The sequence below is a fragment of the Oncorhynchus clarkii genome, chromosome 19 (genome assembly GCF_045791955.1).
Source record: "Oncorhynchus clarkii lewisi isolate Uvic-CL-2024 chromosome 19, UVic_Ocla_1.0, whole genome shotgun sequence".
Classification (NCBI taxonomy): Eukaryota; Metazoa; Chordata; class Actinopteri; order Salmoniformes; family Salmonidae; genus Oncorhynchus; species Oncorhynchus clarkii.
The window spans coordinates 26,839,257-26,863,068 of NC_092165.1; the positions used below are offsets into that span (position 1 = coordinate 26,839,257).

General features: G+C 40.5%; 2 protein-coding genes across 12 annotated transcripts in view; both read right to left on the reverse strand.

Annotated features, from left to right (window-relative positions):
• The window catches only part of LOC139374988 (DNA (cytosine-5)-methyltransferase 3A-like), a 65,592-nt gene extending 62,319 nt beyond the window's left edge, over positions 1-3,273 (reverse strand). For 2 of the 4 annotated variants that reach the window (XM_071116300.1, XM_071116299.1), the window contains exons 1-2: positions 3,148-3,226; positions 1,462-1,660 (exon numbers count right to left, since the gene is read on the reverse strand). In XM_071116300.1, the coding sequence (XP_070972401.1) occupies positions 1,462-1,545 (84 nt within the window). In that variant the 5' untranslated portion in view covers positions 1,546-1,660; positions 3,148-3,226. Of the gene's footprint in view, positions 1-1,461; positions 1,661-3,147 lie in introns of all 4 variants that reach the window. The other 2 variants (XM_071116297.1, XM_071116298.1) reach the window with 2 other exon arrangements.
• A 4,945-nt stretch (positions 3,274-8,218) lies between these two features.
• The window catches only part of LOC139374989 (dystrobrevin, beta b), a 49,821-nt gene continuing 34,227 nt past the window's right edge, over positions 8,219-23,812 (reverse strand). For 3 of the 8 annotated variants that reach the window (XM_071116303.1, XM_071116306.1, XM_071116302.1), the window contains exons 11-21: positions 23,145-23,219; positions 19,520-19,625; positions 19,026-19,111; positions 18,294-18,407; positions 17,289-17,385; positions 16,627-16,647; positions 10,758-10,917; positions 10,423-10,512; positions 10,261-10,320; positions 10,027-10,054; positions 8,219-9,775 (exon numbers count right to left, since the gene is read on the reverse strand). In XM_071116303.1, coding sequence (XP_070972404.1) covers positions 10,041-10,054; positions 10,261-10,320; positions 10,423-10,512; positions 10,758-10,917; positions 16,627-16,647; positions 17,289-17,385; positions 18,294-18,407; positions 19,026-19,111; positions 19,520-19,625; positions 23,145-23,219 — 823 coding nt within the window. In that variant the 3' untranslated portion in view covers positions 8,219-9,775; positions 10,027-10,040. Of the gene's footprint in view, positions 9,776-10,026; positions 10,055-10,260; positions 10,321-10,417; positions 10,513-10,757; positions 10,918-16,626; positions 16,648-17,288; positions 17,386-18,293; positions 18,408-19,025; positions 19,112-19,519; positions 19,626-23,144; positions 23,220-23,812 lie in introns of those variants that run through there. The other 5 variants (XM_071116307.1, XM_071116305.1, XM_071116310.1 and 2 more) reach the window with 5 other exon arrangements.

Below are 23,812 nucleotides of genomic sequence, written 5' to 3' on the forward strand. Positions count from 1 at the left end.
CTACAGAGCATAAAATACAATGACTATTTGTTATTGCCTTGTTTTGAACCCTATAACATACTCTGGCACTATTCCATATCTCTGGCACTATTTTCAGTCGGAAGTCAGTTTATTTAAGGCAATGGCTGTTGCTTAGCAACAAGAATACATTGGGCAGGCAGTGTGATGGGAGGAGAGTGTCGTAGAGGAGAGAGGAAGAGAGGAAGAGAGGAAATGCCCCAGTATAACACAGCAGTTGGCTAGCAGGCTCATCATACAACAGCCAACGCCCCACGTCACACTAGCAAACCAGTGGCATCTTTCTAACAGGCACAATCAGCACATAATACAGAAAGCTACCATGGGGGGTGGTTAAGGATGCTTTAACTACTGTGTACAGTAGGCCTATGCGATCATGTTACAGACGTTTCATATTTTCATCACTAGGGGTCCTATAGTGTCTCCTTATTGATTTTATAGAACTTGGTTAACCACATATAATAGATGACATATAGACAGTGGTGACTGGAAACTAATAGGCTATTATCTACGGCTCAATTCTCTGCGCTCCAACTGATATTGGTGATATTGCTAATTGGTTATATTGACTAATAAGCGTCCAGCATTTAGGAGTGTCTCTTCATTGATTTCCCTAGAAGCTGGTTAACTGTAGGTAGAGGACATAGCAACATACATTAGACAGATGACCGATAGACACTGGTCACCAATATCTATGGGTTTGGTCTGAGCTAAAGTGGTGATTGGTGATATTACGGGTATATTTATCAATAAAGCATGACCTACACTGATGGGATTGAGTCCAGTTATGTAAACCACAAAAATGGGGGGGGGGGGGGGGGGGCAATCGATCAAATGTATCTATAAAGCCCTTTCACATCCTCAGTTGTCACTGTTGTTAATGTGGGTAATGGGTGGTTAATCATGGTTAACCCAGAACTAAAATCTTGAGTAATTTGGTCAGATGCCACTTATGTTACGTATTCTGTTGACGAGAGATCATGGGTGGCTGACTCACAGTGATCCAGCGTGACATTTTATGATGTGTATAATACAACTGTACAGCGTATCGATTCATTGAACTATATGAAGCCTTACCTACAATGGCAAAATCTGCTGGGTGTATTTTGTGGTAGGTCTATTCTCGATATGGAAATGAAGTGGAAATAATATGGAAATATGGAAATTACGTGTATTCCATCTGGGACCATGTTGGAAGCAAGAGAATTGCTTTAATGTGTAATCCTCTGGGTTGTAATATCATTTATTTCCCCCAATAAATGAATAAAATCAATTACACAGTGGTTCAGGTTAATGATGCAACAAAAAAAAGTCCATGATAAGACATCTGATCTCTGATGACATGTTATAATACATTTGTAATACACACTGTTCTAACGTAATAGCACACTATAGTGCTTTAACGACAGTCGAATTTGCATCACACGGCTGTTTGTTCCTTACCATTCTGTTCCCAAGTGCATCACAGGTGTAGTCAGAGTTTTTGAACGCAGCGGTGTTGGCGGTGGCAACAGTGTTGGACGGCATCGCTAAGAGTGCAAATCGTGTGGATGATATTCTTAACGGAAATCAGAAGAAGCTTCAAAATTGGATGAATAAAATAAATGGAAGCAAAAAAAAAATGGTGATCGATGATCCTCCCCTGCAATATGAAGAACAACAAATTGAATCATTCATGCTGAAAAACTGGCAATACATAAAATAAGGACAAAAACATAAGGAATGTATTATTATAATATTGTAACTTTATTATTCTTCTTTAGTTTTTGTATTAAGTTGAACATTATTCTAGCCTACGCAATGGATTCAATCAATAACAGTCTCCCTACTAACTGCAGTGATCTGATTAGGCAACAGTAGGGCCTATTAGGGACAAATGATCCATGTCTTTACATTTAGTCTAGGATGCTGAGAAGTGTCCGTTCGCTCTAGTTTCTCTTACACACACAATATAACACGTGTGTAGGGCCTATGGTCTTATCGGAAACAAGTGATATGCAGTATATGCAATATGCATATTACAGTCTATATGCATATTAGATATTCATTATGACCCGTCTTTTCAAACTAGACTTAGTGCTTTGCACAGACTGCAGGCAAGGCCTAGACTAGCCCACTATAGCCTACAACCCCTTTACCTAATTGAGATCAAAAGCCTAAAATGTGCACTTTAGAGCCTATATTTACAGTACTAATGTTGATTGTAAAAGTAACACTTTTCAGTCATTTCTCCAGAAGGCTTGTGATATAGGCCTAGTCTTGTTATAGGCTAAACGTCCTTGGTGTTTTGGTCATTGCCCCCATTTTAACTAGCTAGTCCTACACCACCGATAACCGCCGGTGTTTAAAGTGCTCAAGATACACTTTCACCCACGCACACACACAGGCAGACTTTCTGACACATTGGTACAAATGTAGCGTGAATGCAACATTTAGAACAGACTGGAGCGATAGTCAATAGGCATTTTAACATATTGGTAAATGTATCAGTGTTGTTAACGTGTAAATGCACGGTTCGATTTTTTTCGTGAACAGACACACATTTTGCGGATAATGACATTGCGTCCACAAAACGTGTTACTTTTTTTAAATATACAAAATGAGTGTGGATTCAGTGTTACGGCCTACTGTTCCATTGTCAGCACAAAACACAAATCTGATACATTCTAACAATTATGATTGAATTAAATACTTTATCGGTGCACACATGGTTGGCGGTCACCTGCATTTGTCACTCGTCAAGGCTAAATTACAAAGTTTTACACGTATTTGCAGGGGAAATCATCATCTGTAAACCGGTGGACTGTAGCCTATCCCATTTATAGGCCACAACCATTTGAAGGATAAAACCCCGTTATGTTCAGACGGGCCGGTATTCTGTAGCAACAATCGCCGTTCTGTGTCTACAAATACGCCGTCATCAAGTTCAAGTGCATATCACAATGTCTAATCGTCAGTCTCCACATCTGCAAAAGCACAAAACGGCTATCTTTTTCCCTTCAGCACAATCGAGTGCAGCCAATTTGCCTTCCGTTCTCAGGGCTCTCATGACTGTGTCTGTTCCGATAAAGGTTAGGCTACCCCTACAGAGGGTTTGGTGATAACGGGCTATGTCACGGTGTTCATTACCCGTTTTGCCAAGTCCCAGGCCTGACCCTTTTTGTTTTCTCTTGCTCCCGGATACTCCTTCTTCTTCTCTCCCCGTCCTCCACCTCCCCAGCCGGCCAGCACTCCGCCAGATGCTCCGCTCACACTGCAGGGGCCAACGGACTGATCGTGTCTCCACCAGGTCCTAAAGGTAGTGGGGTAACGGCTGCTGCTCTACTGCCATTGGGCTAATTAATATCTTTATAAAATATATGCTTACATTGTTTCAAAATCTGTGCCAAATACTCAAGACCAATATCCCAATAAATAAAACCCAATAGCAAAAAATGACCGTCTTCATTTTGTCCAGAGTGATTTGACTTAAATTACCTGTTTAGTGGATTGATTAAACAGATATAGTAATTCAAATTCTTCATACTTATCATATATTATTATTTCCATACATGCCCACTAGACGGGGACATACTGTACGTCTGTTGCTTCAGAAGGATGTCAGTAGGCTATGTCAGTGTCAGACACATAGTATAGTGGCTGAGGCTCTTACAAGCACAAACAGAACAAAACCCAGGGGAGGAGCAGACAGCGCTTTAGGAGGGAGGAAGAGACGGGAGAGAGAGCGAGAGAGAGAGAGAGAGAGAGAGAGAGAGAGAGACAGACAGAGACAGAGAGAGAGAGAGAGAGAGAGAGAGAGAGAGAGAGAGAGAGAGAGAGAGAGAGAGAGAGAGAGAGAGAGCAGGTGGATGTGGTTCAGTGAGCTAGAAGCATGGCTGGAGCCAGGAGCTCCTCACATCACACCACACGTCTGTAGAGTAGACTGACTTTCTCTAATTCTCATGGTCTGGTTCAGTCAAGGACAGCAGAATGATGACACAACCCACGGCAGAGGGAGAGGAGAACAGGAGCTGGGACTGCTCTCACTGACCCCCTTGCACAGATAGACAGACACATATGCACATACAACACACAAGCACACAAACACTCCCACGCATGCATACATGCACACGCATACACACCTTACCTGAAACATAGCACTCATCTACAGACATCCAAGTGTCTAGTTGTTTTCTCTCTCTGTGTGGTCTGGTCTGATGTCTTCTTTGTGTGTTATGATTACAGTTCTTCTGCACATTAAACATCAGGAGATATTGTTTATCATTGGACGTCCTAGAGAATATTACTCCCTGGGACCAATGGTAATCTCATCAGATAGGAGGGAGTTTTTTCCCCCAGGAAGAATTTTGGGGCTTTCACAACAACCACTCAATTACTTGAAAAACAGCAAACTATGTATACTGAAACTGTGCTGTAAGGTTATGACAGTCATATTCTTTCCCAGGCCACATAGACAGTGCAGTACATAGGGCAAATGATAACCAGTATATACAGTTCTGCAAGAAGGCATCCCATTTCAAAGCATATCAAGCGTTTCAATCTTTTAATATATTTCACAATTTATTCATTTTATTTACAAAAGACAGTGGTCATGTGACATAAAACCATGTTTTAAAAATGAACATGAGAAACAAATGCATACCAGAAGCATAACAGTACATAACACAGAGATAGATAAATAACATTTAGGGAAGCTTGTGGTTCGTCATCTTGCACATTTTCTCTATGCAAAAAAAAACATGATCACAAAGTGCTGTATGTACCTGTCTATTGCCTCTGTTGGCTAGAAGGAGATCATTCTAGAACTCTTGGTAGCTCAGGAATTGTGGGTAGCTATAGAACGGTTGGTTGGTGGTTCTAGAACTGTTGATAGCTCTAGAATGGTGGATAACTCTGGAACTGTTGGTAGCTCTAGAATGGTCAGTAGCTCTAGAACGGTTGGTGGTTCTAGAACTGTTGATAGCTCTGGAACTTGTAACGATTCTACATTTTAATTAAGGAAAACCATGTAAATGTGGGCGGTCTCGATTATATCATGACAAAATTTGGACATCAACAACAACAACATATAGAATGTAGATATATCTGTATGATGACACACAAAGTCTGCAAACATTTTGGCACAAATGTAAAGGCTGAATAAAAGTGTACTTACTTTCCCTCCTGAACAACAATACATAAATAAACTTTTTCCACATGGTCACAGACTGAGACTAAAACTCCTACTTAAAAGGCTGACTGATATTCGTATATCTGCATGAATGGGTTGTACTTTATACAGTACTTTATACAGAACATCTAGGCACAAACTCAAATCATAACACTGCATTCCTATCTGTGACCGGAGTGAAGAGAGAATAGAATTATTCACTTTTCCAAAGGTTCTATCTCAGTACTTCAATTTTCCTTTAGGTCTTGAATATACATTGTTGTATAGAGTGAAACAAAATGTCAAACCCTCAGACTTAATCTGTATTAGTTACAACTTGTATGTTTTGTATTTTACAATGTTGTGCTGTACGTTACAGTATATTGGTCACCGTTTCATATAATAACCTCTTAATCATTTAGGCAACTAACTGATGTGCAAGACAAGTGCTCACTTGAATGAGACGTGTTTCGATAAATCATTATCAATGATTCAATTCCACAAGCAAACTAGAATAACACCCAGAATGATAACATCATGTCAAATGAATAACCAAATTAAAAACATCACATTTAGAACAACGGATACAAAGGAGAAACTCTTTTGTTCTTCTATTTCTCGACACAGTGTAATAGGTTGGTAAGACCTTGTACCTAGCTTATAGGATAGGCTGTCTGTACTGTACACATCACATCAATGCAAAATGTAGTCCTCAAGTACAAATTCCGTACAGGTCATTGCTTAACCAGTGTTTGGTACCATTATCACTGACTTTTTACCATTCTGGTCCAATTATTATCCTTCACATGTTATTGTCATGTTACATCATGACAAACCAAACTGAACCAAACCCTACTCTTCGCTATCTGGCCATTTATTGTTTCAGATTGCTAAGCCGAACATTTGTTATGAAGTTATCAATGTCAGTGATTGTTTTCAGAGACACATGGAACTCCTGAACAGCAGAAAGTTCCATCAACCAGAAGACATGTGTTTTATTGGACCTAATATTCTCCTGATTCAAGTAAGTCGGTATCCTTTTCCAGTCCACCTCTGTCGCTAAACCTGTAGCTACTATATAGCTGTTCTTATGCCAAATCGGACAATAATTCACAAAAACAACATGCTCAGTCAAAATTAGCACTTCAGCAATAGCCTCCTATTTCTCTCCTCTAAGTCATTCAACATTCTTAGCCAACACTAGACTTGCCCTATGTCCCAATAATCTGTCCTTTCTCCTGAAGTAAGCAATTGTTCACTGCCCTACATGTAGACTGAGTGCACAAAACATTAGGAACACCTTCTCTGTCCATGACATAGACTGACCAGGTGAATCCAGGTGAAGGCTACAATCCCTTATTAATGTCACCTGTTAAATCCACTTCAATCAGTGTAGATGAAGGGGGGGAGACAGGTTAAAATAATGATTTTTAAGCCTTGAGACAACTGATACATGGATTGTGTATGTGTGCCATTCAGATGGTGAATGGGCAAGACAAAATATTTAAGTGCCTTTGAATGGGGTATGGTAGTAGGTGCCAGGTGTAACAGAGTTGGTTATGTTTCCACTTGCCTCTAAAGAAATGTGTATTTAATGTGCAAGCATTCTTATTGGTTGGTTCAATTCTGATGACAATGTTGTTATTGGCCCCTCTTGCACATAGGGGGAGATCTCGAAAGTCAGGTCTCCCCAGTATGAAAATGTGATGTAATGGGTTGGTCACGTTCTGAATACTGTATTCCATTTATATTTTACAATGTGTACAAGTTTGATGTACATTTCTGATGTATACATGTGTGGGTATATGGTACCTGTTAGGGATGGGGGGCTTTCCGGGATGTGCTTTGGTATATGTTTGCTGTGTTAGCTAGCATGCACCGATGTAACGGTCACTTAAACTCACTGCTAACACAGTTGTTTTCATGCTACAGATTTAACCATCGACAGCCATCAACATCATTAAGTCCTACACAACTAGCATGCCATTTCCTACTTAATCACAGGTAGTACCACGTTATATTTTCTATTATATTGGTGTATTTTGTTAATGCCCAGTATGAAAATGTGATGCAAGGGATTTTACCATCGAAATCATTAAGCCCTGCACTACTAATGTGCTGTTTCCTATTTAACTACAGATAATAAATGATGCCCAACTGGGACCACTGGCTGGGGTGATTTCTTTGAACAAAACGCAACGCAAGGAGAGTACGATTAACATCTGTTACATGCCAGGCACAGTGGTTTTAGTGTGTCAAGAACTTCACCGCTGCTGGGTTTTTCCTGCTCAACAGTTTGCAGTGTGTATCAAGAATGGTCCACCACCCAAATGACTTCCAGCCAACTTGACACAACACGGGCCAGCATCCCTGTGGAATGCTTCCGACACCTTGTAGAGTCCATGCCCTGACAAATTGAGGCTGTTCTGAGGGAGAAAGGTGTGTGTGGGGGGGGGGGGGGGGGGGGCTCAATGTTAGGAAGGTGTCCCTTATGTTTTGTACACTCTGTTCATTTAAAAGGAATGAACCGATATAATACATATGGTGGAAATTCTACTTTAGTCTATGCTCACACCAATTCAATGCTTTTCAATGTGTGTGGAAGAGTGCTTGAGTGCACATTTTTGGAGAAAGCCAGATTTTTGAGACACAGGTTTGCTGTCTGCTACCCTTCAGGCTCTTTTATGATCAGTCTCTGACCCCTACAGACACAGGTCTGGAGCCCATTAGGGCCCAGGCTACTGACTCATAATCGTTAACCACACAGAACATGCGTCCCAAATGGCATCCTATTCCCTATATAGTGCACCATTTTTGACCAGGGCTAATAGGCCCTGGTCAAAAGTAGTGCACTATGTAGGGAATGGGGTGCCATTTGGGATGCAAACCAGCCACCACCACATTCCATCTACAGTCCCTGAGCACCTATCTATTAACTCTCACATAAACATGTTCCAGTCCTCATTTATTTGAACTAAATAAAGCTATCAAAGCAACTCTTATCTGTGCATAACTTTGCTTTCTGTACCGCCCGTCCTCACCTACGTACAGGTGTATATGTTGTAACTCAACATATTTGAACGAAAGAGCACACAATATAATAATATTCATTTAAACTACCGTCCTGAGATGCTCTCCGTCTTTTTACTTTACGTGGACAATAAATACTGTTACTACTGAGTGACTAGTTAGTGGATTAGGGACGAAGTACCATGCAGTTTTAATGCTCTTTAAGATGCATTTACTAGCTTCTCTCGCTTAGTTAATTTTTTTATTGAGACAAAACGAGGAGAATAATAAATCTGTTTATAACAAAGTGACGATTCCCTGATGAAATTAAACGTTTAGCATTGAAGACAATAGCCCCCATACTAGGCTCCCTTTAACCTAAACAAACAAACAGCCCTCATATTTTTGCAAGGGTGTCTCACGACATAGAGTGAGCACGCAGTAGCAGCAGTATGTGACTCAGGCTGTCCTAAATGACACCCTATTCCCTATATAGTGTACTACTTTTGACCAGAGCCCTATAGGCCTTGGTCAAATGTAGTGCGCTATATGGGGAATAGGGTGCCATTTGGGGCACGACCAATGTGAACTCTGAGGCATGACAATATACAGGACTACAGATCCTAGCAGTCATTAGAACCAAGCGTTTCTCAACCTTTTTTGTACCAGGAAACTGCAAGGACCAGCTACAGCCCTTCCTCCAATGAAGACCACTTAGATTAAAACTAGCACTTGAGAACTGACTAAATCAGTTTCAGCTCACTATCTGAGGGATCGATCAGCAACATCATTGGGACCCGTGCTGGCCCGCGGACCACAGGTTGAGAAACACTGATAAACCCACAAAGAGCTGGCATAACATGGTACCTACCTACCTACCTACAGTACACCCAGTCAGACTCAGGACAGTGCAACTTCATGCAAAACCCCTAATGAAAACATACTAGCTAGCCGTCTCTAATGATACAAAAGCAATGAAGGCTAGGGAACATATCATCATCATGAAAATAGGTTGCTTTCAGGTCGTGGTCAGTGCTGTGTTCCCAAGGTCATGTATAATGTGTACAGTATATACAGATAGATAGACAGCGTTCCAAATGGCACTCTATTCCTTATGTAGTACACTACTTTTGAACAGGGCCTATAGGGCACTGGTCAAAAGTACTGCACGATATAGGGAATAGGGTGCCATTTGGTATGCACACAGAATGGTCTGTTATTGACAATACGGGTTGAGAGAAAGAACAGCAAGCCACTCCTTTAGACCTTTGACCGTTGCAGTCATGATGAGGGGAATCAATCAATACATAATAATTACAGCTTTAAGTTTTTATACAGAACAACATATACACTCGCTAATAGAAGCATCTTGCTTTTTTTCCGCAGCAAGGTGTAATAAACATGTTTGATAGTAGTTCACACAGTGAAATCCTGTTTGATAACAGCATGCATTACTCTACGTGCTTATGCCCGATAGAAGGGTTTGGTTGTTGTGACTGATTCTCATTTGGATTCAACTTTTCCAGTCATGTCCAGTCTGACATCCGGTATAGATGGAGTGGTTGTTGCTCCCTCGATGCTTTACTTCTCTCACTGTGCCTGAAGACACACAGATAGACAGGGAAGAAGGATAGGTTTTAGACTGGGGTAGAAAGTAACCATGAAGAGAACTATTCACAGAGGAAGTTTGGATTTCGACGATTATGTCAGACTGAAAAAGTTCCTCTGAATCTCTGTTTTGTTAATAGGTGCTTGGCAGATTTGTTGCATTACAATATGAATTACTAATGAGTTACTATGTGACGATATTATACGGACAATATCACAGCTATCGGAATATTCATACATACCTTTTCCACTCTTTTCATTCTGCCTCGGCTAGAAAACAATGAGAAAGGATTAGTTATTTGCAGTAACATAAAAGTCTAACACATATGATTTCCACAAACAATGACCTTCTTCCATTTGGAATGGAGAAGTACAATTAGAATTCTAGAGTGACGTTTCAAAGAAATGACATTTCAAAATCTCAAACAGGAACTAAGCAATGTTAACAACATAATACTGAGCCAAGACTTATTCACCCCTGTCCCTTAGGCCTCCGTTCCTCATGTTGTTGTCCTCTTCCTCTGCAGCATCATCTACTTCATGACAAAGACCCAAAGAATTCAGAGATGATATCCTCCGTCACCAGAGTTATAAAAACAAACACAGGCAACCAGGAAGTCATGTGCCTTTCAACTAACCTGAGTGGAGTTCTTTGACGAGTGATGACATGGTGTTTGTGATTGAATCTGCAGCGACCAACAGATCATTACGAAGATTTCTAGGTACACCTGAAAGACAGAGGACACCGTCACTGATTGTAGTCAGTGATTTACATGGCATTTAGTTGCTAGCTATTTTTGAAGCATGTTTTTTTATTTTTATGCATCCTTAAATCAAATTTGGCACAGCTCAATCACAGGTGTTGTGTTCTCCTTGACTCAAACAAGGCAAGAATGGATAACTAACAGCAGACATGCACTGGGCCACATTGGATCTAAAGGAGGACATAGTCCAGCGGAGGTCCAGCACTCACCGTGAGCGAAGGCCTCCAGCACGTCCCCCCCCACCCCGGCTAGGCAGTCCTGGGGTGTGTGGGTGGGGGTGGACCCAGCTGAGGTGGAGCGGATGGGCATGGGCATGGAGCAGCCTGCCCCATGGCTGGGGGAAGAGTGGGGTGAGCCTCCTGTCTGGGTCTGATAACATAACATCACAATGGGTTAGGATACAAATACTATAGAAACATACCAACATCACCATGGGTTAGGATACAAATACTATAGAAACATACAAACACCACCATGGGTTAGGATCCAAATACTATAGAAATATACCAACATCACCATGGGTTAGGATCCAAATACTATAGAAATATACCAACATCACCATGGGTTAGGATCCAAATACTATAGAAATATACCAACATCACCATGGGTTAGGATCCAAATACTATAGAAATATACCAACATCACCATGGGTTAGGATCTAAATACTATAGAAATATACCAACACCACCATGGGTTAGGATACAAATACTATAGAAATATACCAACATCACCATGGGTTAGGATCTAAATACTATAGAAATATACCAACACCACCATGGGTTAGGATACAAATACTATAGAAACATACCAACATCACCATGGGTTAGGATACAAATACTATAGAAACATACCAACACCACCATGGGTTAGGATCCAAATACTATAGAAATATACCAACATCACCATGGGTTAGGATCCAAATACTATAGAAATATACCAACATCACCATGGGTTAGGATCTAAATACTATAGAAATATACCAACACCACCATGGGTTAGGATCCAAATACTATAGAAATATACCAACACCACCATGGGTTAGGATCCAAATACTATAGAAATATACCAACATCACCATGGGTTAGGATACAAATACTATAGAAATATACCAACATCACCATGGGTTAGGATCCAAATACTATAGAAATATACCAACACCACCATGGGTTAGGATACAAATACTATAGAAATATACCAACACCACCATGGGTTAGGATACAAATACTATAGAAATATACCAACATCACCATGGGTTAGGATACAAATACTATAGAAATATACCAACATCACCATGGGTTAGGATCCAAATACTATAGAAATATACCAACATCACCATGGGTTAGGATACAAATACTATAGAAATACTGTATACCAACATCACCATGGGTTAGGATCCAAATACTATAGAAACATACCAACACCACCATGGGTTAGGATCTAAATACTATAGAAATATACCAACACCACCATGGGTTAGGATCTAAATACTATAGAAATATACCAATATCACCATGGGTTAGGATCTAAATACTATAGAAATACTGTATACCAACATCACCATGGGTTAGGATACAAATACTATGGAAACATACCAACATCACCATGGGTTAGGATCCAAATACTATAGAAATATACCAATATCACCATGGGTTAGGATCCAAATACTATAGAAATATACCAACATCACCATGGGTTAGGATCCAAATACTATAGAAACATACCAACATCACCATGGGTTAGGATCCAAAAACTATAGAAACATACCAACACCACCATGGGTTAGGATACAAATACTATAGAAATATACCAACATCACCATGGGTTAGGATACAAATACTATAGAAATATACCAACATCACCATGGGTTAGGATCCAAATACTATAGAAATATACCAACATCACCATGGGTTAGGATACAAATACCATAGAAATATACCAACATCACCATGGGTTAGGATTCAAATACTATAGAAATATACCAACATCACCATGGGTTAGGATCCAAATACTATAGAAATATACCAACATCACCATGGGTTAGGATACAAATACTATAGAAATACTGTATACCAACATCACCATGGGTTAGGATACAAATACTATAGAAACATACCAACATCACCATGGGTTAGGATCCAAATACTATAGAAATATACCAACACCACCATGGGTTAGGATACAAATACTATAGAAATATACCAACATCACCATGGGTTAGGATCCAAATACTATAGAAATATACCAACATCACCATGGGTTAGGATCCAAATACTATAGAAATATACCAACATCACCATGGGTTAGGATCCAAATACTATAGAAATATACCAACATCACCATGGGTTAGGATCCAAATACTATAGAAATATACCAACATCACCATGGGTTAGGATACAAATACTATAGAAACATACCAACACCACCATAGGTTAGGATCCAAATACTATAGAAATATACCAACATCACCATGGGTTAGGATACAAATACTATAGAAATATACCAACATCACCATGGGTTAGGATACAAATACTATAGAAATACTGTATACCAACATCACCATGGGTTAGGATACAAATACTATAGAAACATACCAACATCACCATGGGTTAGGATCCAAATACTATAGAAATATACCAACACCACCATGGGTTAGGATACAAATACTATAGAAATATACCAACATCACCATGGGTTAGGATCCAAATACTATAGAAATATACCAACATCACCATGGGTTAGGATCCAAATACTATAGAAATATACCAACATCACCATGGGTTAGGATCCAAATACTATAGAAATATACCAACATCACCATGGGTTAGGATCCAAATACTATAGAAATATACCAACATCACCATGGGTTAGGATACAAATACTATAGAAACATACCAACACCACCATAGGTTAGGATCCAAATACTATAGAAATATACCAACATCACCATGGGTTAGGATACAAATACTATAGAAATATACCAACATCACCATGGGTTAGGATCCAAATACTATAGAAATATACCAACACCACCATGGGTTAGGATACAAATACTATAGAAATATACCAACACCACCATGGGTTAGGATACAAATACTATAGAAATATACCAACATCACCATGGGTTAGGATACAAATACTATAGAAATATACCAACATCACCATGGGTTAGGATCCAAATACTATAGAAATATACCAACATCACCATGGGTTAGGATACAAATACTATAGAAATACTGTATACCAACATCACCATGGGTTAGGATCCAAATACTATAGAAACATACCAACACCACCATGGGTTAGGATCTAAATACTATAGAAATATACCAACACCACCATGGGTTAGGATCTAAATACTATAGAAATATACCAATATCACCATGGGTTAGGATCTAAATACTATAGAAATACTGTATACCAACATCACCATGGGTTAGGATACAAATACTATGGAAACATACCAACATCACCATGGGTTAGGATCCAAATACTATAGAAATATACCAATATCACCATGGGTTAGGATCCAAATACTATAGAAATATACCAACATCACCATGGGTTAGGATCCAAATACTATAGAAACATACCAACATCACCATGGGTTAGGATCCAAAAACGATAGAAACATACCAACACCACCATGGGTTAGGATACAAATACTATAGAAATATACCAACATCACCATGGGTTAGGATACAAATACTATAGAAATATACCAACATCACCATGGGTTAGGATCCAAATACTATAGAAATATACCAACATCACCATGGGTTAGGATACAAATACTATAGAAATATACCAACATCACCATGGGTTAGGATACAAATACTATAGAAATATACCAACATCACCATGGGTTAGGATCCAAATACTATAGAAATATACCAACATCACCATGGGTTAGGATACAAATACTATAGAAATACTGTATACCAACATCACCATGGGTTAGGATCCAAATACTATAGAAACATACCAACACCACCATGGGTTAGGATCTAAATACTATAGAAATATACCAATATCACCATGGGTTAGGATCTAAATACTATAGAAATACTGTATACCAACATCACCATGGGTTAGGATACAAATACTATGGAAACATACCAACATCACCATGGGTTAGGATCCAAATACTATAGAAATATACCAATATCACCATGGGTTAGGATCCAAATACTATAGAAATATACCAACATCACCATGGGTTAGGATCCAAATACTATAGAAACATACCAACACCACCATGGGTTAGGATCCAAAAACTATAGAAATATACCAACATCACCATATGTAGGGTTAGGATTAGAGGAGGCCTAGACCACCACTTTTGTAACTTTGCTAAGAAAACACGACACACACGCACACCTACACCCCCCACGACATGACGCACACCTACACCCCCTACGACACACACCTAAACATACACACCCAGTCTATTACAGCACCTTTACTGCTCTGAAAGCTAATGAGAACCATGTGTGAGCCTGCCTGCCTGCAGGGACTAGAGAGGGGACTGTAATGTGCCGCCTGGGTTCTATGCTGCCTGGAGAAAGGGGCACTGTGTCCTTCCTAGGGTGGGGAGGGGTAAAGAAGGGAGAGGAGGGGGTTGGTGCAGGGCCCTTGGCCAGACCTGGGTTCAAACACTATTTGAATAATTTCTAATACTTTATCTGTGCTTGATTGAGCCTGCCTAGCTTAAAAATTGACAAATAGGATAGTCCCAAAAGTACAAACACCGCCTCAACTGGCACTCCAGGCAGGCTAGAGCAAATACAGAGGTATTGGAAAGATTTCGAGTACTGTTTACTTTGAACCCAAGTCTGCCCTGGTCCAGGACTGTATGGCTCAGAGCCAAGTAGCAGATGGTTAGCCAGACTGCAGTCACATTAGAGGGAAGGTTGTTAGCTTTGATGAAAGGAACAGGTCTCAGACGTTTGTTTGGCAAAGAAAGGAATACATGGCAGAGTTCTCACCAAATAACCTAGCACACTAAAGAACTTTACCTCAGACTAGAATTGATATCTCATGAAGCAACATATAACCTCGATATCACATTCTTTTTTTAAAATTGAGATTAGATTAGAATGTATGCTCGTTCATATAGAAATGGCCAAAAAGGTAACATTAGACTATAATATGTAAGGGATAATCAACAAGGGGCTATGCGGTGAAACCAACCTTCCACGGTGTTGTATTTTTTCTTCTTCCAGATAACGCATAGAGCCCCGAGTTGATTATCCCTTTTATACCATGACTATAATTTAACACATTTGCTGCTAGAAATGTGTTCATTTGCAGGTCAAAATGTGCTCAACGTCCACTGAATTAGCTAGGAAGTTTACTACATAGCTACGGTAGTTGCCTTGGTAACCGAACAAACAGACTTTCTACTTTAGCTAACCAAACCATCAGTCCTAGTTTGCTATTATGAATATCGAAATTCAACAATGCTAATAATGTTTTCAGTGCGACTTTTGCTTTCAAAAGCAGCTCAAACATAGAACAGAATTAACTATAGCCATTGAATTCTACCGTGTTGATATACCGTACGTTATAAGGAAATTATGCACGCTCTAGAATGCCCTTCAAGCCAATCAGAAACGAGCATTCAAAAATGCCATGTTATAACTTATCAATAAGGCTCGAGGGGGTATAGTATATGGACAAAATACCACAAACCCCTGAGGTGCGTTATTGCTATTATAAACTGGTTACCAATATAATTAGGGCAGTAATAATACATGTTTTGTCATACCTGTGGTATAAGGTCTGATATAACACAGCTGTCAGCCAAATCAGCATTCAGGGCTCGAAGCACCCAGTGTATAATAAGGTAGTCTAGTGTATGGTTTCCTGTACATATGTACTGTGTCAAATGTACACAAAAAAAAAACGATGCTACTCTAAGTTCCTTGAAACACGATCTGTCTGAGACATATCAGCACATGCTTTGAGTGTGGAGAGTAGTATGAAACGTAACACTACGGCGGCTGAATGAGCGGGTCTGCTTCTGTATTGCTGTATTAGCGTATTAATGTATAGTTAACTGAATATGGATACACTTACTGCCTGCTTCTGCTCCTCATCCTATCAGCCAGCCAATGGTACGCGGTGATATTAAAGCGTGAGCAGTGAGGGAGAGGAAAGAAGTGAGGGGGAGATAACAAGAGAGAGCGAGAGACAGGAGAGAGAAAAATAAATTAAGAAATTAAGACAGACAGACAGACAGACAGACAGACAGACAGACAGACAGACAGACAGACAGACAGAGACAGACAGACAGACAGACAGACAGACAGACAGACAGACAGACAGACAGACAGAGACAGAGACAGAGACAGACAGACAGACAGACAGACAGACAGACAGACAGACAGACAGACAGACAGACGGTGGCAAAGGCAAAGAGTCAAAAGCTTTCAATATCAGGACAGAACAGACAGGTTCATACGTGTAAGATCCTTTCAAGGTAACCAATGGACCCTGAGGCAGACTACTGTCAACTACAATCAATGCAGCATTCTAAATGGTTGTATAAAATATAAAACAGATTCACGGTTGATGTTAACGAATACCTGATGACACGAAAAGCAATAATGACATATGTTGACACTGATACACAACTAATACGTATTACAGCGTTAGTATATGAAAGTCAGAATAACAACAAACCGTGATATAGTGTATCAGATAGCGTATAATACTCTGTAGTCATAGTACTATCCTACCTTGAGTAGCCTCATCAGTCCCTCGAGCTGGACCATCAGTTCCCGTCTGCTCTCCTGTAGGGCTGACATGCGCCTCTCCAGCTCATCCTTCCTGTGCCTGTTGTCCCACAATCACACACAAACACAACACCTGGCTGTCAGTCCCTACTGCCTCCTGAAAGGCCTGTCAGTCTCCACACTCTTCTGTCAGGTGGCGTCGTGCTGAAGTAAGACAGGGGGGTTTTCAAACCTCTTCTCTGGGATCGTCATATGTTTCACAATTACCTCAGTCTACCTCAGTTGATGATTAGTTGACGATTGGAATCAGGTCGCTCTGAAATAGTTCAAATACACTGAACGGCTGGGGGTCCCCGAGGACAGGTTTGAAACCCACTGATGTAAAACTTTGGTCAGTCTTTTGTTCATCTGTCCCTTTCCCAACATCTCACAGACAACATGCTCACAGACAGTCTCTTCTTTGAGCCTGCTGCTTACACTCCGGGGTAACAGAAAGAGACAACTACTGGCTCAATCCCTTTTTCTGTGATGATAATACAATTGAACCATTGGTGTCTGAACACCCTCTGGTGGTCAGACGTGGTAATTACCTTCATTCACATTATGAGATCAAAATGTCATTGAGGACTGAAAGCACAGTCCTATCCATCTCTCTGCCCATTCCAAAAATCTCACAAACATCTGCTTTCCGGCTGTCTTTCTCCTCCTCTCTACCTCAGGGTTATAGGCCTTAATACAGACAGATATCTAACACACACATAGGCTGTTAGTGCTGTTATAGGTCATGCTGTGTTTACTGAGGAATTAAGGCATACTTTCCTTTATTAAGGCATATCAATAAGTAATAAAGAGTTAATAAAGGTGTAGTTATGACTTTATAGAGTGTATAAATATGCGACGAGCAGTTATAACATTGATTGTAGATGGGCATAGATGTAAATGGATATAGACAGTAATAAGCATACAGTAGATATAGATGGGTAATAGATCTAGGTGTATATGTGGTACCTAAGGAGCCTGAGTTCGGCCAGCAGTGTGGGGTTTTGCTGGGCCTTCTCGGGGGTGGGCTGGGAGGCCTGCTCATGCTCCAGACGCAGTCGCTGGATCTCCTGAAGGATCTCTCTGAGGGACCAGAATACACAACAAAATGGAGATTTAAAATCTGCCGATGACGTTTTGAAAGCAGGTCCTGATGACCAAGATAGATTTCAGTATATTTACTTATATTTCACAAAATTCTTAAGTTATGAGCATACAATACATATAATTTACTGGTTTAACTAAATTACCTGATAAACAATCTAAAGTAACTGTCCAGTGTTTCCAGATTTCTATGAAATATAACCTATAATTCATTACAATATGAGTGAAATAGTTTATTTTTTTTGTTAATAAGCAGCTTTTCTGTGTTGGAATGGTGTGGGCGTACCCCAACAACAGAATGGTTATTAAAAATATTAACGCGAGCAGACAGCTGATTGGCCAGCTCAGCCAATGAACCAATATGACATCATGTTCTATGAGGAAATAGCTTGCTTAGTTTGAGGTGGGGTTTTGGAAGTGTTTTTTCTCCAATTGATGCTTTGGCCAGTATAGGATGAGTTCACTCATACCCAAATGATGTAGTTAACAGAATATGAACTTTTAAAAGTTACATTTCCACTGGACAGTTACTTTAAGTAGTGATTATTCGATTTTTTTCATGTTTATTCATAAAGTGACAATCAAATACATTCCCACCTGTTCTTGTTCTCTAGTTCTGCTATTAGCTGCCTCTGTTGTTTGTTGGCATCAAAGTTGAAACTCAGATCTGTTGGAGGACATTGCTGAAAGACAAAATTACCATTAAAAACAGAATGAATAAAACTGAGTGGACAAAAGAGAGTAACACATCAAACATGATCTACTGGCCAGAAGTAAAAGTCATGCGTGCTGTGCTTCAGACCTTTTTAATTTCACCTTTAACTTTGATCAACCGACTACACTGTGGGTAATGATTATCTTAGTCGCTGGTAACAGCCTTAACATGATCTGATTCTGGGCGCAGAGATCATTATTATCTCTTTATGAACATCCTGCAGTTACACAAAGTGTTACATCATAAGAAGAGGCTAAATGCAGGCGGACAGAATCACACCCTGGGGCGCCCTACTAGTCACACACACACACACACACACACACAGACACACACACACACACACACACACACACACACACACACACACACTACTCACTGTGGAGCTACTCACTGTGGAGTTGCCTGCCTCAGCTGCCAGGCGCGCTGCGTAGCGAGCAATCAGACGATGCTCCTCATCTAGCCTGCTGGGACTCTCCAAGACACTGGAGAGAGAGAGAGAGAGAGAGAGAGGAAGGGGGAGGGAGGAGGGAGAGAAGGAGTGAGGGATAGAGATCATAGAGCAATAATGTTTCATACATTTTAAATGTGGAATAATAATGGCATGTAAGTGCCATGGATATAATCATAAATTCATTTGGTGGGTGTTTAGATTTTCCCTATTTTATATGCATGTGTAAACTGGACACCTCTCGGAGAGTGGGGTCACAGCCCTCCATTATCAACAACAACCCTGGAGCAATTAAGTGAAATGCCTTGCTCAAGGGCACATCAGCATATATGTTTTGTATCTTGTCAGCTCAGGGACTTGAACTAACAACCTTTCGGTTACTGACACACCACTCCAACCGCTAGGCTACCTGCCACCCCTATAACTTATGCCATCACTGTGGTCTGATCATTAAGAACTTGTGTGAAAAAGGTCTGATTATGCTGGGTTTCCATGAGTCTTTAGGGAGACAACACAAATCCCAATACAGCAACAGGCCACAAATGTCAGATTCCATCACAGCTGCTCATTCCAAAACCATTTACCCGGAAAAGTCAAATATGTGTGTGACTTTGGTTTTCATCGAGGCATATGGTCTGAACAGATGATTGGACATATGCTATCCCCTCTCTATGAGTGGTCTGCAATGATCTTCCTTTCTCCCTCCCTCTCTCCCTCATGATTAAGACCATTAAACAACAATCTGGATGGAAAGAAATTGCATCTGTAAAACCTCAACTACAGCTTCATATCCACTTCAGCTTTTTATCCACTGTCTACCAGTTATAACACAGTCTAGATTGAGTTTGAGAGGTCAGTCCAGTTAAAACCCAGCTTGAAATAAATTGGATGCCGTTTGTTTTTTAGCTTGGCTGACGTGCGATCCATGACTACACACCCATGACTATACCCCCAGTACATTCCACCGTCTCATGGAGTGCATGTTTAAGGACTGTCACTACCAATCTTTTTGCGTCAAGGAAAACGGCCCGAGAAGTCTGAGAGGTCAGTCCTGTTAGAAACCAACTATGGCTTTATATCCTGCGTCTTAACTCTAGATTGAGTTCTGAGAGGTCAGTCCCAGGGTTTAAATAAGAGTGGAAAAGAGAAAGATAACCACACTGGCTCAGTCAGAGTTGGGCTGTTAGCTGTTCCTCTCCATTAATCGACAAGACCACTCCGACCAGGTCGTGTCTTACTGCCTCTGCTTCATCAGAGACAGAGTTTCCTTGAACCAGTCAATGCAGACAATAGCCTGGTCCCAGATCTGTTTGTGCTGTACAGCCAACTCTTATGGTCGCAGACGACCTCGTCTGCTAGCCTGGTCCCAGATCTGTTTGTGTTGGTTGTTTTCATGGCCTGGTTCCAAATCCACTGTGCTGTCCTGCCAACTCCTATGTCATTTTCATGCTAACTTGGCATGACAATGACCATTGGAGTTGGCAAGACGACACATATACTGTGGATCTGGGAGAATTCTAGCAGACAAGACTGTGTGTAAACGGCTTGTTGATCCTCTGTGAGCAGCCGGTCACCAATGCCCTTCTGTCTGTACTAGGTTCAAATGAGCTTATGCCATTTGACGCAGAACATGCTCAAAAACGGTATAATGTAGGAACACTGCTCTGTGACTGATTCTGCACTGCTTTGAGTCTCAGCATACACATTTCCCATTGGACGATAAAATAGTGTTGTTGTTGTTAGGCCCTACCGCATAATAACACGGCTGCTCATATACTGTACACTCAGAATCTGTTTATCAACACAATCACAGGGCTGTCAATCAAAGGGCTATCCCTCCATCTGTCTCTCTCTTACACATGTTTATGTTATTACAATGCAATCAATGTAGAATTTCACGAAGTATTTTCAGGTGGAAAATACTGTAAAAGTTACTGTTCTCGAATTGAGCATGACGGCGACAATATTGACACCCCTCGTTAATAACATTCAGTCTGCCTACCAGTTGAGTCTGCGATTTCATATCTGGTGGCGTTTCGGTCAATAGTCAGTTAACTCCAAATTAAAAGTAATCGAACACTCCAACAGCAAATTATTTGTATTTTCTGGTGCTGAGTATTAGGTCATAAATTGTGGGTTGTCGGTCGGTGGGTTGGTCCTTGGAAGAGCAGCGCTGAGCAATCTGTTTGAGAGAGGCTGGAGAAGTGAAAAGATGCTTTGTCAGCAGACAAAGAGGACCAGACGGGTTCCAGTGCGAACCTGGAATAGAAGGTTAGGCCTCTACAAACAAAATCTACAACAATACCCATTCTTGATGGATATTCAGTAAATTCCCTGGTTTTCCAGAAATCCTGGTTGGAGGATTCGGAATTTCCTGCTTAGTCCTTCCTGATTCCGGGAATCCTCCAACTGGCATTTCAGGGAAACCATGGAATTTATTGAACGTTCCCAGAATTTTGCAACCCTATGATGGACTAAGCTTACAATAAAACATCTCTGAATAAAAGGAAAAAAGACAAGATAACCTCGTCAACTGGAATCTGGAAATACTAAACTGTATCATTTGAGACACAAAACAGTGGTTGATACTCTACGTACTGTTTTCATCGTGCCATTGTTAATGAGAGAGCTGTGGTGAGTAAGATCTTCAATGTATTTATTAAAACATAGGGAAAATAAACGTAAAGATTTTTTGGGGGGGTGCATTCAGCTTAGCGCCAGTGAGCTAAGGCAGAGAGTCCTGTTATTCAGTTGTAGTGACATCTTTGACTCCCAGACCCTTCACATCAGAAGAAGCCAAGCAGAACACAGTAATAATTACATGGATTAATATTTAAAAACCAAATGTGACAGTATGTCAGCTCACACAGTCAGACGCCAGGCTACAAGGATTTGAGAGGGAACAGGCTGGCTTGCTACCGCGCAAACAAGAACTTAGCACACACACACACACACACACACACACACACACCTTTCCTCTGATCTGATAATGCGAGAGCAAACTCTCTACCTTAACCATCTCTTTGCATTCACAATGACACTTAACTTTGAGCAATCTGGAACCAATTTCGCCAAACATCAGAATGGATTTCTCTGTTCTGTTGATATGCAGCTTTTGGCAATATAGTGTGTGAGTGCGTGCGCGTGACCTCCTGGAGGAGAATGTGTTCTGAATCTTGCCTCTCAATCGCCCGGAGCTTCTGCCAATGCCTGATTACATCACAGTACTGCACACACACACAGAAACACACACACACACACTCATCTCTTCTACTTCTAATGACATAGCAGACGCGATGGAACCCATGTATACCTGTCACTTCAATCAAGAGTTTATGATCAGGGCCACTAAAGTAGCTAACAAATAATGAGTTTTCTCAGGAATGATTCCAAGGGGAAGACGGGGATGGACTTGGCAACATCTTTAAGGGCACAGGACATAAGGGGATGGAAGCAGTTGGTCAACAATGATCTATGCTCTGCAAGGAATTCTGGAAATAGGTTAGGCATGATAGGTATTGGAGCAATTCAAAGCCAATGCTGAAGAACTCACCTTTTAGTAGGAGTAGGTGCCCCAGACGACATGAGCATTGTGTTGTTCATATTGTTGGCCACTGGCTTCGGCTGACTACAGTAAAACACAAGATTATACCACTTTATTGCTACACTGTGAAATAGACTTATACACTGACTCTGGGGTGGGATACAGGACATTTGCATTACAATACTGTAGGAATCATGAATATGCAATGGTGACTGTAAGCAATCGTCCTACAAAACTACTGTACAGTACGTAGAAACATTGCTACAGTAAAACACAAGATTACAGGACTATATTGCTACACTGTAGGAGAAATATACTTCATATACGTATACTATTATACACTAAGGAGATCTGAGGATTCTGTCCCGACAGGGGAGGAGAGAGGGCATTTGCATGAACATGTACATTACTGTAATATTCACGAATAAGCAATCATGACTGTAGACTACAATCAATGGATGCAACCTTTCGTGTTTGGGGATTATCATTATCAAATAGGGAACAACTGTACTGTATGTAGAAGATTGCTACTGATTGGGCTGTACAGTATATGTGAGTTCATTTGTCATGGTCTGTATGAAAGAATAATAGATTTGGCATTTTGATTAGCTTAAAACTAATTAAAACCGTACAAGAGGAACAAAAGCAGACAGGGAATCTAATTAAACTAGAAGTCT